Source organism: Rhineura floridana, chromosome 15 (genome assembly GCF_030035675.1).
Source record: "Rhineura floridana isolate rRhiFlo1 chromosome 15, rRhiFlo1.hap2, whole genome shotgun sequence".
Classification (NCBI taxonomy): Eukaryota; Metazoa; Chordata; class Lepidosauria; order Squamata; family Rhineuridae; genus Rhineura; species Rhineura floridana.
Window position 1 is genome coordinate 17158497 of NC_084494.1, and position 17831 is coordinate 17176327.

The following is a 17831-nucleotide window of genomic DNA, read 5'->3' on the forward strand; positions in this document are numbered from 1 at the left end:
TAGCTTCTAGTGACGGTTCTGGTTTAATTTGTTCTAACACCCAATTATTTGTCTTTATCGTGGTCCATGGTATCCGCAAAGCTCTCCTCCAGCACCACATTTCGAATGAGTTGATTTTTCTCTTACCTGCTTTTTTCACTGTCCAGCTTTCACATCCATACATAGAGATCGGGAATACCATGGTCTGAATGATCCTGACTTTGATGTTCAGTGATACATCTTTGAATTTGAGGACCTTTTCTAGTTCTGTCATAGCTACCCTCTCCAGTCCTAACCTTCTTCTGATTTCTTGACTATTATCTCCGTTTTGGTTAGTGTCTGTGCCAAGGTATTGATAATCCTTGATAAGTTCAACATCCTCAAAAATGAATATATTTAGGTAAAAATGCATTCAAAAATGTATATATTAGGAGAAATGCATACTAAAATCCAGACTCTTTTTGGTGAGGACTTTAAAAATAAATAAATTGCAAACTGATGTGGAAATGTGGTGAACTGGAAAAATAAGAAACCGAGACAAAATGAAAAATGACAGATTTGTCCATCCCTCCATTTAATTTGGTCCAGAGACAGCACATTCCAGAGACTGCCATGTATTTTCCCTGCAAATCTTGTTCCGTGACGTCACCTCTTGCATACATGGGCAGCCAAGGCTATTTTTTGCTGCTTGAGGCCAAACACTAGCTATCTCCTTCCAACTCAGGGAAAATACCTCCAAGATTGCAGTGGGTGTGTGCTTTGTATTTGCTCTAGGATAACCCAGGGTGCCCAGCTGTCACATTCATGTATCTATTAGAATATATATATATAAACCACCAACCCATAAAAATCATTAAAACAATAAAATAATTAAAACACCATAAAACTATAAAATCATAAAATGCAGAACAAATGACCAATGCTGAATGAGATTAATTCTCTAGAAATGGTTGGCAAAACAAATATGTTTTCAGCAGGTGGTGAAATATCAGGATTGGAGGTGCCCATCTGATCCACAAGAACAGTGTCTTGAAGTTCTGGTACCATGGTGCTAGCAGCCTCATTTCATGTTGAAACTAAATGAATATGAGACGACTGCTCATCTCCAGATAAGCACAGTGAACTGGCTGGTGTATAAGAGAGAAGGCAGTCTCTTGGGTAATCTGCCTCTAGGCCATTTAGGGCTTTATACACTAACAATAATACCTTAAATATGTATTGTACTGGCAGCCAGTGCAGAGCTTTCAGCAGCGGCGAAATATGCTGATGCATAGTTATTTTGGCCAAAAGCCATGTTTCTATGGGAAGGCATGCTAGAAAATTAAACAAATTCTATGCCAGGGATAGGGGTCCCTGTGGCCCTTCAGATGATGTTGGATTGCATCAGCCCCAGCCAGCATGACCAATGGACAGGGATGATGAGAGCTGTAGCCTAACCCTGTTTTACACCAAGACAAGCTGATTTTTACAATCTGGAAAATATATACAGATTGTGCAAAACAGCCCTGATTGATTCCTTATTTGCATTAATTACTCCTGCTGATTATTAGATGGGACAGAATAGTTCCATCATTTATTTATTAATTTAAATATTTATAAGCCACATTTGTACAAATATATCAAGGTGGTATTACAGCATATAAAAACATTATAGAATTAAAAACAACAACAATAAAAGCATCCATAGGTACTGCATCGGTTGGAAAAGCAAATTCATATTTAAAGGCCTGCTGAACCTCTCTTGGTGTGGAGTTCCACAGGGCCGGACCTGCCATACAAAAGGCTCAGTCCCTGGTGAAGGCCAATTGAACCTCAGGAGCGTGAGGAACCACTACGAGTGCTCATCTCTTGGAGTTTCTGATGTATCACCAGACATCATTCAAATATGTCCAAGCCTTGGCCATTAGGACTAGAAACTTTTTCCTTTTTCAAAAGTGCAATGAACCTGAGATTCTCAAGCTCCTGGAATTTTCTGCCTTGTGTAGTTTATTGCCTGACGAAGCTGCACATGAGGGTGATTCGAACCTCACCTCAGTGCATTCATGGCAATGTGGGTTTCCTAAGGCCACCACCTCTTAGCCTCAGCCCATCTGCAATGTGAAGATTATAATACTCGCCTACAGGGTTATTGTATGTATTGTAACAATGTAATGTATGTGAAGCACTTTGAGGGCTTGAAAGCCTTATGCACTGCTATGTATTTCTTAGATTTCAAACGTGCACAGAACTGAGTTTCCAGGGTCTGCCCCTCACATGTTCATTTTTTTTCTAATGCAGAGAGAAGCAACTCATTTAGTAGCCTGAGTTCAGAAGCTGGGGAAGAGGAACAGCAGAACAATAGCATTCCAGCCATCACGGTCACAGTGCAGGTATGAAGTGTTGCTTTGCAAATGAATAGCAGCTTCACTCTTGACTGAGGGTGGGGAATCTCTGGCCGTCCAGAAGCTCTAGCTCCCATCAACCCCAGCCTGCATATCTAATGGCCAGGGATGATGGAAGTTGTAGTCCAACAATATCTGGAAGGCCTCAAGTTACTCACCGTTGCTGTTGACTGCTGTGTAAATCAAGGCCAGAATAAAAGGCCACAAGCCCAGGTAAAAACGATCATGTGTCCTAATGAATGGGACAATGGATTAAGATTGCTAAATTGTCATGGAGAAACCATATGGTGAAAGAGCGTCTGGTGAGTGCTGGCAACACCTGCGATCAGCCCACACAACAGAAGCAAGATATGTGACACAGGAAGTGTGTTGGACTATGGAGGACCAACCCAAAGTGTCTTTGCATTTTTAAACCAACCCAAGGGGTGTGTTGAGGAGGAGGGTGACATCTAGCCTTCTCACAAAGAGGAAGGGGTTGAAGGAGTTGCTTATAAGAGATGCCTAACATGTGCAGATCTCCTGCTCCCCTGATGGGCTGTTTCCTTGGTTTTTGGAGTTTGGTGGAAGGATGTCCAGCTGTAGGTATATTCTTAAACTGGAGGGTTTTTTTATTATAGAATCTGCCTCCTTGAAATGAAGGGGGAAAATAATACTTTGATTCTTTGCAGAATTCAGTGGGGTTACAATTCCAGCTTTAGGTTTCACCATTGTTATTTTTATATATATATTATACCTACTAAAATCACATGGACAACTTATATGCTAAGATGTATTTTGCAATAGCTGATCTTTGGTGGTCATGGTGGTCGTTTTAACTTGTAACAATTTGTTTAAACTGGTTGTAAATCACTTTGTTGTTTTTAATGAAACAGTGGTATACAAATATATTTATAAATAAATAATAATAAATAAATAGCAGCTTTCCTCTTGACTGGAGGTGGGGAACCAGTGACCCTCCAGAAGTTGCTGGACTCTTAACTTCCATCAGCTCTAGCCTGCATATCTAGTGGCCAGGGATGATGGGAGTTGTCATCCAACGATATTTGGAAGGCCACAAATTCCTCACTCATTTAGACTGCTGTCTAAATCAAGACCAGAATAAACACAAGCCCAAGTAAAACTATCATGCATCCTAGTGAATCAGACACTTGGTTAAGATTCCTGAATTGTCCTGGAGAAACCCTGTGGCTGTCTCAATTCCCAGGCCACATCAGCACCTTACATTTAAAGCACTATTATACCACTTTAAATAGTCATGGCTTCCTCCAAGGAATCCTGGGAATGGTAGTTTGTTAAAGGTGCTAAACATCGTTAGGAGACCCCTGTTCCTCTCACAGATATATGGGTTCCATTGCACTTAATTCTGTGTTTGATTTGTGGCCATTGCATTTATCATTTTTACCTATCTGAAAAATGATGCTGCTGTTTGTTTAAAGAAAAGTTCAAAATTGTTGGGGAAAATAAACAATTGTTCACATTCCAGTATGTGTGTGTTTTTGTTTTTTTTCCCCTTTTAGTCTTCTTAAGTATATCTTTATACCGCTTGTAAAATTCTGAAGGCTGGGAAAAAATGCTGAGGACCACATGAATGAATTGTGACTTGAACTGGAACAGAATTAGTTCCTTTTTGGAGGAACTGAAACAAATTCTGTTTTAAAATGAACTTTCCAAGCACTGGGGATCATACCCAAAGTGTAGTATTTTTAGCCCATCTTTGTAGCTTCCAGTCACAGAGAGCCAATGATTGTCTGAATGCCTGTTCATGCCTAGAATATGGTGTTGTCTGTCAACTGTTTGCAGTTCGCTGCAAGATTAAAGGATTGTTTTTAAAAAACCTCTCATGCAACATGGAAGATCCAGTTCTGCATGCAGCATTGGCATTTGAGTAACTCTCCTGTTTAGTGTCATCCTGCAACTCAAAGTCTAGAGATCAACTCATTATTCACTGGTGCAATGTTGTAGAAAAGTCATGGGAATAAGCGTCCTTTTAAAAATCATCATCATCGCCATCATTTTTTACCCACCTTCACCCAGGGCGGGTTACACCAATTTTAAAATTCAGGATTAAAAACTATTAAAAACAACTCCAAACCACAAAATAGGATGGGTCCCAAAAATATATGCCTCTGCTTTGCATCCTTAGAGTAATGGAAGTCTCGAAAATGGCCAGGAAGGAGCCTTGGGTACATCATCTCCAAAGAATAATGCAGTGAATAAATTGCTGAGCACCAGTTCCTCATTCTCTAGTTTAAGCTCATCCACGGTATGTGATTGGGGTGTGTGTGGGGGGAACCAGTGGTTCAAGGGCTGGGGCATCCTTTAGCATGGAGAACTGAACAGAAAATAAATCCCCTTTCACTCTGGCATCCCTGTTTATTTTCCTTCCTTTTTCCCTCCCTCCCCAAATGCTTGCCTCATTATTCCTGCCAGTGGTGGCTGGTGTCCATTGGGACTGGTGAGGAGAAAGGCAGGGAGTCCAAAAAGGAGGTGAAGCCAGAGCCAGTGACAGGCGGAGCCAACTCACCCTAGTTTTGCCCTCCTTCTCCCTGCTGAGTTCTACAAGGGGCAACACTGAGAGCAAGGAGGAAGGAGCTGACAGGAAGCTCTGCCACCCCCTGGACTGGTTGTAGGTGAGAAGGCAGGCAGGTGGGGGCTGACTGAGGCCAGATGGAGTGTGCTGGGGCAGTGCCCACGACTCCACTGATTCCTGACCCTCTAAGACCAGCACGTTTCCCACAATTGAGAAATGAGTCTCTGTTAGCTGTGGGGGAGAAATGTGTTCCGTTTGCATTTGAATGTGAACTTCTTAGGGAGGTGCTAGAATTCCACCCAATTCGGATTTTGTGCCAAATTTTACATTCATTTGCTTATTCTCTCTCATTGCAGATCAGATTTTTATGTAGCGATTTTCCGTGGCTGTTTTTGAAAACTGATTTTTTAAAGAACAAAACAACCCACCTCTGGAATATTGATATTGATAATTTTATCAATATTTCCTTCCAAAATATTGATATTAATATCAATATTTTTTGCGAGGGGAGAAAACGGATTGGTAAAAGCAGCTGCTAGCTGACAAAGAACAAACTCAAATAGATACTGGCCTGTGAGGTTGACAGAATGCTTTTGAACCAGCTTCGGCCAATGGATCCCATCCCCAGAACCTACCTAACTCTGATTTCCTAAAGCAATACTCGATGGGTGACTGACTTGTGGTCCTGCACTTATATATGTTGGACTACAGCACCCATCCTTTCTGACCGCTGGCCGTGCTGGCTGAAGCTGATGGCACTTGGGAGTCTAGCATCATCTTGAGGGCCACAGGTTAGCCGCCTCTGCTATATGCGAAGCGCAGCTAGCCTTTGATAGTCACACTTCTGTGAATTTTGCGATGCAGTTCTCCAACAAAGACGAAAGGGTTGCATCCAATGATAGTTCTACTCAGAGTAGACCCATTGAAATGAATGGGCCTAAGTTAGTCATGTCCATTAACTTCATTGGGTCTACTCTGAGTAGTAGCATTGGATACAACCAAAATGCATACCCCAGAAAAGGTATATTGGGGGAAATGGAGACAAAAGTGCCTAGTGAAAATATACGAAAATGCATTATATTAGGGGAAATGGCATGCATGAATGTGTATATTAGGGCACATTGTGTGCAAACATCCATGTTTTAGGAGATATGCACACAATAATAGGTAGAGCCAATATGGTGTAGTGGTTAGAGTGGCGGGCTGAGACCTGGAGACCAGAGTTCAAATCCCCACTCAGCCATGAAGCTCACTGGGTTATCTTGGGGTAGTCATTGTCTCTCAAACTAACCTACCTGTCAAGGTTGTTGTGAAGATAAAATCAGGAGAGGGAGTACTGTGTTTGTATACCACCTTGAGCTCCTTGGAGGACAGGTGGAATATACTGTAAATGTAATAAATAAGTAATACAAATGTTCATGTGGGCTTTAAAAAAAATCACAGATTGATGTGGAAATGAGGCAAGATGAACTTAAGATTGGAAACGAAGAAACCCCAAACTGACAACTTTTTCCATCCCCAATCTCCAGTGTATAAGTAAAGGGGGGGAAAGTGGGGTGATGGGGGGAGAGGAGGAGAAGAAACGGCAGAAAGAAAAGTAAGGTGCACTAATAGCACTTTGATGCTACAATGTTGTACTCTGCCCTGGGGTAAGCATCCAGTCAGCGAGTAGGAAAAAAGATATATTTTGGAAATCCCTATAGTACTATGTAAAATTGTCACTAAGACTACCCTATAATGAATGAGAGCCAGTGTGGTGTAGTGGTTAGAGTGTTGGACTACGACCTGGGAGACCAGGGTTTGAATCCCCACACAGCCACGAAGCCCACTAGGTGACCTTGGGCCAGTCACTGCCTCTCAGCCTCGGAGGAAGGCAATGGTAAACCCCCTCTGAATACCGCTTACCATGAAAACCCTATTCATAGGGTCGCCATAAGTCAGAATTGACTTGAAGGCAGTCCATTTCCATTTTCATAATGAATCGATGTCAAAAGCCCTTCAGACTTAGATGAATTGATTTCCGGTTTCAGAAGTTAGATTTGCATTTCACCTGGGCTCACATCAAAGTTTTGTTTCTTTTTAGTGAATGCCAAAGAAAATGATTACAATAAGGAGCAAGGCTTGTTTTGTGTAGGGTACGCTTGAAGATACTGAACGCTTTAATTTGGTCATTTTCGAATTTGCTTGTGAAGATTTAGTATGCAGAGACTTCGAGAGCTTTGGGTCCATCACGAACTCCCCATATATCCCCTGCTTTCCCATCCTACATCTTTGCACTCTGGATCCTGCGTCTCCCTGTTTTGACCTTGTTCCCGCCTGCTTTGTTGCAGATGAGTGGCAGCATAATGAGCGTATTTAGTGACAATGACATTGGAAACGTGGATGTCCGCGGCTGCATCCAGTTCTCCCTGCAGTACGACTCCAAGAAGAAAGAGCTGCAGGTCCAAGTCATCCAGTGCCGGGACCTTGCTGAAGCCAAGAAGCAGCGGTCGGATCCGTACGTTTGGGGTTGGGGGCTTGATCTTAGCTGTTATCTGTTAGCTTCTGTGCTGCTCCCTTGATTTATATTTATTGATGTATCCCAGAGGTTCCTACACTTTGGTCTATGGACTATCACTGGTCTGTGAGCTTCATTCAGGTGGTCCACAGCATGTGTGTGAAGAACACAGATGCTGAAGCACCTTGGACAGCTCCTCAAAATTCAGAGTAGAACCCGTCTTGCTACCCTCTTCTTCCCAGGTATGTCAAGACCTACCTCCTTCCCGACAAATCCAATCACAGTAAGAGAAAAACTGCTGTCAAGAAGAAGACCCTGGACCCCATCTTCAATGAGACCCTTAAGGTGAGGAACTTGGCTCCTACAGGGGTGAGAGTGATGCACTTTAAGGAGGATGGTAGACGCAGGGGTGGGGACCTTCCAGCCTGCAGGCCAGCCTTGGCCTGCCAGGAGGTCCATGTTGGCCCATTTCCTCCAAACCACACCTACCTGTCTATCAGCTGATGTCACTGGGTGGCATCTGTTGATGGGCAAGGGGACAGGGTTCAGTCCTGCTGGGGGAATGCGCTGGTGAAGCAGACCCCTGCATCCAGCAAGATTGAACCCTCTGCTCATCAGCTGGTGAGTAGAGGGTTCAATCCCTGCAAGGAATGTGCTGGCAAAGCAGATCCCTCCCTCCTTAGAATCATAGGATAGTAGAGTTAGAAGGGTCCTATAAGACCATCGAGTCCAGCCCCCTGCTCAGTGCAGGAATTCAAGTGAGCCCTTGTGTGTCAACTTTGACAGGTAGGTGGGACTGCCCAGCTTTCAGTCACCTGACACCATCATGATGGGAGATGATTTGACAGGTGAGTGGTCCCACCCACCTGTCAAACTTGGCCTGTGAGGTTAGTAGGAGATAATAGGTTTCCCATCCCTGATGTAGTGTAGATTAACTGGAATGGGTTCAGAGGAGAGCAACAAAAATGGTTGGAAAATAAGTCCTGTGAGGATGGGCTGAAGAAACTGGGTATGTTTCGGTTGGAGAAGGGATATGATAGGTGTCATGAACCGCTCCTGGTTCAGTCCCAGGACTCAGTTCCCAAATCCAGGGCAACTGAACCTGGCAAGGCACAAACCCATGCCTCCCTTACCAGGGCTAAGTAAACCAACACTAAACCTGCAAGGTTGGTAGACTGCCACCACCCCTTAATCTTGGTCACCCACTCTGGGCCAAGAGGAAAAAGACCTGCCAATGATTCCAGAAGACAAGTGCCAAAGGTGCACTCTTTGTCCTGGAGCCTTTAGGCAAAATACTCAAATATACGGTAGTCTGTGGTTAAATGGCCAAGGTGTTGTATTTAGAGCCAAATCTCCCCTGCAATGAACATACACTGATAAATAAGAAGTAGCTTTATTAAATAAGATATAAGTGCACAAATATAGCAGCAAAATAGTTCCTTAATGCCCACACTGCTGAGGGCCAAGTAAAATACAGAGTTACAGTCACAGACAAAAATAACAAAACTGTCTAGCCTAATCTATACTTACAAAGAGGTAAACAGCAAACCACCTCATGGTTCCGCATCTCCCTAGAGATGCATAGCCTGGATGGAAGATGGAACCCCCCTAGGTAGCATCAGCAACCATAGGAGAACATTGGGGAACAAAGACTAAGGTTTGAATCCTATTCTTATGGGAAAATGCCCAGCAACAGCCAGGAATTAATTAGCCAATCGGAGATTTTCTGATGATGGAATCTTCTGGAGCTTTTGTGCCTAATGGTCACACACTCAACCAACCTTCCCGGCTACTTGACCTTGAAGTACCAGTCTCCACTGATAAGTAGGTGTTCTTTCTTCTAGCTTAATTAACTAGCTTCAGCTAGTGAGAACTGCAAACTCATGGCCTTCACAGAGGCCCCATTTTAGACAAGATGTTTCCCCCACAATTCCTTGCCTCAGAACCATTTTAGAAACCAGATGTTCTTGACTATAGGACTCTTTAAATCCCCAAGGACCATCATCACACAGAAAAGGGCAAATGCTCATTTTCTTTTCCCCAAGAGGAGAGGACTAGATCATTGGGCTTAAGTGACAGAAGGGTAGATTTTGAGAAAATTCTTGATGGTAAGAGCATCTCAACAGTGGAACTAATTACCTAGAAGAGTTGTGGACTTTCTCTTGCTGGAGATCTACAAACAGAGACTGGTCAGCTATTTGTAAGAGATACTCCAGCGCTGCAATGGACTAGATAACCTACTACATATTTCCAACTCTATGATCTGTGCCTGGTGGAAAGCAGGAAGTAGGGGGTGGGATGGTTGAAAAAAATGACTCTCCATTTTCCTATGGGAGGCCATATTCAAGCAAACAGTTACTTCTGTTTTCATGTTCCTTTAATTCCTGTAATGTTCACCCATTACATTATTTACTTATTCAGCTCATTTATTCAATATATATCCTGCTTTTTAACACACACACAAACACGCGTGAGAGCCCCAGTCAAAAGACTGGCAAAGAGGGAGCCTGGCAGATCTCTTTCTGGAAGGAACCCCGCTGTCTCCTTGAAGGTAGCGCTTCCTAAAGTTTGGTGGTGAGAGTGAAGTGCTGCAGTGAGGCCACCGGACCTTGACATCTTTGGCACTGCACAAGAGCCTGTTGGCTTGTTCCCGTTTTTGTTTATTTTGTCTTTCCTTCCCTCTGCCCTCTTACAACAATCCTGGTGTGCAGTACAAGATTGAGAAAGCTGATCTCCAGGGCCGGATCCTGAATGTGTCTGTTTGGCATCACGATGCCTTGAGCCGAAACCTCTTCATGGGAGAGGTGGAGATTGCCTTGAATGCTTGGGATTGGAGCAACACAGGTCCGCAGTGGTTCAACCTCCAGCCCAGGGTGAGTATCCTTTGCTTACAAATATATCTTTTCCCCCCATTCCACTCTGCTTCCTTATTGTCCCATTCTCTTTTACTTTTTCTCCCTTTGAACATCCATTTAATCCAGGGGAGGGCAACATTTTTTTTCAGTGGAGGGACTCATTCCGTCAGGGGTAATCTGTGTGTGTGTGGGGGGGCATGCTAATATTGGGCAGGGCAAGAGCCAAATGTGGGTGGGGCTAGGAATGGGATCTGCTGGCCGGTGCCAGTTCGAAAGCATTCCATTGATCGAACAGATTCGAGTTCATTCTTTTGTCTGATCTGGATTTTTCCCCCTCAGAAATAATACTGATACTTTGAAAGGAAATATTGATCAATGAAAGGAAATACTGACAAAAGTATCATTCTTCATACTGATATTTTAGAGGTGGATTTCTTTTGGAAATCACTACATGAAAATCCAATCTGCAATGATGGAGAATAAGCAAATTAATGGAAAATTTGGTACCAAGTCAGAATTGGGTGGAATTCTAGCACATCCCTATGTGGGGCTACTCTTTCCCCCTCTTTCTTTCTCTCTCTGTCCTCCCTCCCTTCCTCCCTCCCTTTTCCTCTCCACCCAGTGGGCTGCTGGGGAGGGACAGGTCCCTCCTGCCAGATGCCTGAACTGATTTCTTGTTGAGGGCTTTTAAAACAAGGCCAAGGGTCTGCTTTGGGATAAGGTAGCTCTTTGTATGCTTGCCTGCTTCTGATTTTCTTTTAAACCAGATGTGGCCCTCCAGATGTTGCCAAACTACAATTCCCATAATTTCTGGCCGTTGGCCATGCTTGCTGGGGTTGACGGGAGTTGTAGTTCAGCAATATTTGGAGGGCCCGAGGTTCCCCACACTGTTTTTCAACTAATGATGACAGGTTGGTCCATTGTTATAGTGACATAATGGAGGAGCGCACACTCCATTTTGAAAAGCGCTAAAGCCGACTGAACATAAAAATGGGGTGGGGGGGACAGAGATGTGGGTGGGGATTTGTGTCACTTTTCAGTGAAGTCATAAGAGCATAAGAAGAGCCCTGCTGGATCCGAGCAAAGGTGAGTCTGAACCAGCATCCTGTTCTCGCAGTGGCTAACCAGATGCTTATGGGAAGCCCACAAGCAGAACTTAAGTGCATAACTCTCCCCACTTGCCAGTTCCTGGGCAGTGGTATCCAGATGCATACTAGCCTCCAACAGTGAAGGTGGAACATTTCGGTTGTACCCATCTTACTCAGAGTAGATCGATTAAAATTAATGAGCCTAAGTTAATCATGTCCATTAATTTTGCTTGGTCTATTCTGAGTAGAACTAGCATTGGATACAGCAGACCGCGGTTGTGGTGGAGCACCAGTTGATAGCCTTATCCTCTGTGAATTGGTCTAATCCCCTTTCAAAGCCATCCAAGTTGGTAGTAATTGCTACACCTATCAGCTCCCTTGATCCCCCTGAGGGCATTTCCCCAATGGGTATGTTTGTGCGGGGAGGGGGCTCAGTGCAATGCAAATCACCTCTGCAACCCAAGCAGCAGTTATGCTGTTCCACAGTAGTTGAAAGGAATTGCAGCATCAGTATAAAGTGTTGCAAGCGTTGCTGAAGGGCCCTTGCACAAAACCCCACAAACTGTTGCATCCTTTCCCTTTGTTCTCTTCCCCCTAATGTTCTGTTTCCTCTTGAGCATTTCAAAACCTGATTTTGCAGAATCACCCAGAAGAGGGCCTGGATGGGGGAAGAGATCTATACTTGGACAACACTCAGGGCTTGGCCAATCCCACGATTGTGTCTTAAACTAGAAGACGATTAAACCTTTGGTCCTTCTAACTTTTTTTTTTTTTTAAATCCACAAAACATGAATGGTTTTTGAGTTTTGCTGTCATAGGGGTCAGCAACTGGAGGCCCCGGGCTGCTAAGGGGTGTCTCTTGGCTTCACAGTTGCCAACACAAGGGGAGGCAAAAGAGCGCTGTTTAACTTATTATTTATTACTGTCTTTATATCCCACCTTTCCTTCAAGGTGGCATGCACAGGTCCCTTCCTCTCCATTTTAACCCCACAACAATCCTGTGAGGTAGGTCAGGCTAAAAGTTGGTGAAATGGCCCAAGGCTTCAAGGCTGAGTGGGGATTTGAACCCTGCTCTCCCGGGCCGTAGTCCAGCATTCTAACCACTACACCACACTAGATCTCTGGAGTGAATGGCAACAGGAGCTGCGGGAAAGACATAGGAAACTGCTATAAACCAGGGCAGACCTTTGGTCCATCTGGCCTAGTGCCAGAGTCACAGGCAGAGATCTTTCCCATCATACCTACAATCTGATCCTTCTGACCGGAGATGCTGGGGATTGAACTGGATCCTCCTGCCTGCAAAGGAGATGCTCTACCACTGAGCTCCTCCCTTTAAGGGGTGGGGTTGATTGGGAGTCCGAGCCTTCCCCCCCCACACACCGACCACGGCTGAGGTGCCCCTCCAGCAACAGTAACTGATATCTAGGGCACCATTTGTTTTCCGTGAGTGACTCTTCCTTCCCATTCTATTTAAAGAAGGTGTCAATCATTTTCTGTGCCCCAGGAACATGGGAAGCTGCCTTATACCAAGTCAGTCCATTGCTGCATCTAGCTCAGTATTGTCTACTCTGATGGGCAGCTCTCCAGGGTTCCAGGCAGGGGACCTGGGACCTTCTGCATGGAAGGGTGATGCTCGGCCCTTGAGCTATGGTCCTTCCTGTTTTCATGGTTATATCAGTTATCAGTATAAGCTGTGCTGTCAGCTGTGCGGAAACCTCCTATATGGTTGTTGCTGTGCTGTCCGTGTACATTTGTGTGTGTGTGTGTGTGAGTGAGTGAGTGAGAGAGAGAGAGAGAGAGAGAGAGAGAGAGAGAAATCTCCCCTTTCCTTGCCAGCAGGATAAATTATTCCTCCACTTCTTTTTGTTGCCCTTGTCCCACCCTTTTGTGACCATGTTCTCGTCCTCCTTTCCCAGACCCCAGTCACTCCTGATGCTCTCTCCAGCCGTGGCATACTTAACCTGGCGTTGAAGTTCATCCCTGCTGGATCAGAAGGTGAGGCTCCAGGCTCTGGTTCCTTTCAGGCTTCCCCCCCGCCACTATCGCCATCATCTGGGTTTTTGGATTAGGTGGGAAATTCTTAATTCACACTAGGGAAAAAGCCTCTCACCGATAGCCCAGCCTCTGCAGGTCCGAGTACCTAGAGTACCACCTCCAATGATCTCAGCTGTTTGGAAATGTTACATAGGAACACAGGAAGCCGCCTTATATGGAGTCGGACCCTTGGTCCGTTCGGCTCAGTATCGTCGACGCTGACTGGCAGTGTCTCTCCAGGGTTTCAGGCAGGAAGTCTCTCCCAGCCAAGGATTGAACTTGGGACCTTTTCCACGCAAGGAAGATGGTCTACCACTACACTATGGCCATTCCCCTGTTCAAATGGGAGGGGGTGTCTTTTCAAGTGACCTGGTCGCAAACCATTTTGGGCAGGGGTGGGTAATCTGTGGGCCTCCAAAAGGTGTTGGATTCTGAATTCTGACTCCCATCAACCCCAGCTAGCATGGCCAATGGTTAGGGATGGTGGGATTAGTAGTCCAGCAGCATCTGGAGGACTATCCCTGATTTAGCAGCTGTTGCCTGAAGGCACCGGAGACCATCTTGACTGTGAGTGCTGCAAGACCCTCTCCCTGTTTGCTGGCCTGGGAGGATGGGCCCCTGTCTGATTTCAGCTACAAAAGCTGCTGGTGCCCAAAGGGGCCAGAGACCATCTTACAGAATCATACAATAGTAGAGTTGGAAGGGGCCCATAAGGCCATCAGGTCCAACCCCCTGCTCAGTGCAGGAAGCCCAATCAAAACATTCCTGGCAGGTTGCTGTCCAGCTGCCTCTTCAATGCCTACAGTCTTGGAGAGCCCACCACCTCCCTAGGTCATTGGTTCCATTGTCATACTTCTCTCACAGTTAGGAAGTTTTTCCTGATGTTCAGCCGAAATCTTTATTCTGAGTCCTGCACTCTGGGATGATCAAGAAGAGATCCTGGCCCTCCTTTGTGTGACAACCTTTCAAGTACTTAATCAGTGCTATCATATCCCCCCCCCCAGTCCTCTCTTCTCAAGGCTAAGCATGCCCAGTTCTTTCAGTCTGTCTTCATAGGGCTTTTGTTTCCAGTCCCCTGATCATCTTTTTGCCCTCCTCTGAACCTGTTCCAGTTTGTCTGCAATCTTGATAGTGGGGTGTTGTCTAGGGGCTTTTGTTGGGCCCCAAACTGATTTCTGCAGGTCATTTGTTGGGTTTATGTCTTTGTACATTATTGTTGGACTTTATTATGAATGATAAGGGAATTGTTTTATTTTATTGTATATTTAACGAGATGTTTTCATTCACTTATTCTTAATTTAAATTTTGTTTTGCAACTGAGTGAAAAATGTAACATTTCTCATACTGTAAACCACTTGGAGCCTAGATTACTATGGAAAGGTGGTATAGAAATAAACCATGATGATGGTGAATTAGGGCTTTGGGCAGTTTAGGACCAATATAGCCACAGGAGGTGGCTGCAGAGGAAGGGTCTGAAAGGGAGCCTCACCACCAGCCTCTGGTTCAAGTGGACGAGGAAGAGTGCTGCCTTTGAGGGTGGACGGAAGAGAGTGACCCACTTTTGGTGCTAGACTGTCCTTCATGTTCTTGAACAGACAGATGGGCTTGTGTTCAAGGTGCAGAGCTGGCCAGGCAGGAATCTCCCCCAAATTGTTTTTTTTTAAAAAAGTGTTTTTAAATTTGTATATTTGTTTTTAATGTTTTTAATTGTTGTAAACTGCCCAGAGAGCTTCGGCTATGGGGCGGTATACAAATGTAATAATAATAATAATAATATTATTATTATTAATGTTGGTCTGTCTTAAAGTTACTGGATCTGGCCATTGGTGGGAGATTATACCTAGAAGAGAGAAGAACTGGATTTGAAATCCATTTGGCATTGGGTTGGGCAGGTGCTGTGTGTCCTCTGAATCCATCTTCATCACCATGGCTTTATTTCAGGAGAAGGGCTTCCTCCCACTGGAGAGCTTCATATCTGGGTGAAGGATGCACAGAACATCATTCCTCACCGGGGCAGCACCGCAGACTCTTTCGTGCAGTGGTAAGTGCCTGTGCTCTTGGGTTACTTCCAGACAACCTGTTTGTTGAGCATTCATCCTGATCTCTTTGCACAAAGTTTGTAGGGTGGTTAAACAACAGTGGGCTATTTATTGATTCTGATATGTTTGTGGAGAGATTAAACCATGCTGGGTCAAGTAATTGTTATCCCACACTTTCCGGTGCACTTTCCCTTTGCTGTCTGTATTGCAAATAGTTCAGTTTGGCTGGGGGAAGTGGGCTTGTTGTGCAGGAGCACCAAATCAACTTGAATTGTGCGACCTGGATTTGCCCAGATGTGATCAAATCCCATTCAAAAATACCAACAATCTGGATGCATCCTTAAGCCCTCATGCAGTGGTGAAGAGTTAGGGTTGGCTGAGCTAAGCTGTGGGGAGAGGAAGGAGGTGATGCAAATACTAAACAAGGCATCATGGTACAGGCTGATTATAAATGTACAAGTATATATTTACCACTATACTCCAAGTGGACTATCAACATTTTTTTATGACCTCCTCACACATAGGTTCCATCACAGCTCTTGGCCTGATGTGCTGGCTTTTGTTTTCCTCTCTGCCTGGCTAGTTTTCTATCTGTATGGAGTCTCTTTATTGCCACGGAGGAACCTTCCAAACCACAGTCCACTGTCTGCACTCTGAAGTGATAACTATCTAGTCTACCACCTTGAAAATGCCACCGTCTCATTCTCCTATAGGTCTGCACCACTTCCTCCTCTGCTGCTGTTCAGACAGCGGTTCCTTTTTTAGAAGAAGAGATCAAACCAGATGTGACATGAGTTAGCGGAACAGCAAAACAGCAGTGGTAGCTGAGCTGTGTGTGAATCTTGGTTGAAGGAGCACACCTTTCCCTAGATATAATCACTCAGGGACTCTGGCTTTAGCAAAGATAAGGAAGTGTTTATTATAGGAAATACATACTGGACAGGAAAGATCCTAGTTCTAGCTCACTAAATTGGAGACGCAAAGAGCCATGCTTGCTCTTTGATCTTTATAGGAGAAACAAAGGAAAGATCCCCCTTTGGGGAGAAGGGAGGAGTCAGGAAATTAGGTCAGCATCGCTAATGCAGCAGTGAGACTGCTCACTGGGCCAGGGTATCGGCAACATGTCACCCCGCTGCTGAAAAAATTGCACTGGCTACTTATTAGCTACCGGGCTAAGTTCAAGGTTCTAGTTTTGGTGTACAAAGCCCTATACAGCTTGGGACCAGGATACCTGAAAGACTGTCTTATTCCTAATATACACAGTCAATCACTGCACTCTGCAGGTGAGGGCCTCCTGCAGATACCATCTTATCAGGAGGTCCGTTCCGCACAACATAGGAAGCGGACCTTTAGTGTTGTGGCACCGACACTCTGGGAATGCCCTCCCCTTAAATATTAGACAGGTGCCCTCTCTTATCTTTTCAGTGCCTACTGAAGGCCTTCCTCTTGCAACAAGCCTTTTAAGTTGAGACGTTATCCCTGTCTGCATCTGTGTTGGAATTGCTTTTTAATGTGTTTTTAAATCTTTTTTTAAGAATATGTTTTTAAAGTTTTTTTTTTTTTTAAAAAGATGGTTTAAAGTCTGTTTTTGTGTTTTAGAGTGTTTTTAGTGCTTTTGTTTGCCTCCCTGGGCTCCTACTGGGAGGAAGGGCAGAATATTCAAGGCATTCAAGAGTTGGAACTCCAACTCCTAGCCACCATGACCAGTAGTCAAGGATAATGGGCACTGTAGTCGAGCAACATCTGGAAGGCCACAGGTTGCCCTCGCCTGGTCTACATGGATTGGCAGCAGCACTCCAGGATTTTGGAGAGGGTTCCTCTCCTTGGAGATGCCGAGGATTGAACCTGGGACCTTTTGCATGCAAAACAGATGCTCTGCCACTGAGCTACGGCCCTTCCCTGGTCTGCCTCAACAGACTCTTGCTCTTCCCCCTCTTGCAGCTACATCCTTCCCGATGACAGCAAGTTGAGCCGGCAGAAGACCCGCACTGTGAAGAAGAGCCTCAGCCCAACCTTCAATCACACCATGGTCTACGATGGCTTCCAGGCCAAGGACTTGGCCGAGGCGTGTGCCGAGTTCACCATCTGGGACCACGAGACATTCTCCAAGCAGCGGCTCGGAGGCGTCCGGCTGAGTCTTGGCACTGGTGAGACACTGAGACATGGCACAGGGGGATTTGGTTGAGATTTAGACTGGCAGGGGGGACGGGACCTGCAGCTCTTTGACGGAGGGGGAAATGAGCCAGGTGCTGGATTCCAGGTTGGAGGAGAGGACCTTAGTACAGTGCCCCCTGGTGAGCCACCAACCATGTCAGTTCCCCCCTCGTCCCTCCACCAGCTGATGTAGCACTACTGGCAAACAGAAGCAGCATTCCAATCAGCACCTGGAAGCATTTGGATGAGGTCGGGGGGGTGTTTGGGGGCCCAC

At 45.1% G+C, this 17831-nt stretch overlaps 1 protein-coding gene across 2 annotated transcripts in view; it reads left to right on the forward strand.

Annotated features, from left to right (window-relative positions):
* SYTL1 (synaptotagmin like 1) overlaps nt 1-17831 on the forward strand; it is a 48505-nt gene that overhangs the window by 29677 nt on the left and 997 nt on the right. For both annotated transcript variants that reach the window (XM_061597660.1, XM_061597661.1), the window contains 8 exons: nt 2257-2348; nt 4504-4623; nt 7221-7387; nt 7630-7732; nt 10099-10260; nt 13247-13325; nt 15306-15405; nt 17345-17550. In XM_061597660.1, the coding sequence (XP_061453644.1) occupies nt 2257-2348; nt 4504-4623; nt 7221-7387; nt 7630-7732; nt 10099-10260; nt 13247-13325; nt 15306-15405; nt 17345-17550 (1029 nt within the window). The remainder of the gene's footprint in view (nt 1-2256; nt 2349-4503; nt 4624-7220; nt 7388-7629; nt 7733-10098; nt 10261-13246; nt 13326-15305; nt 15406-17344; nt 17551-17831) is intronic.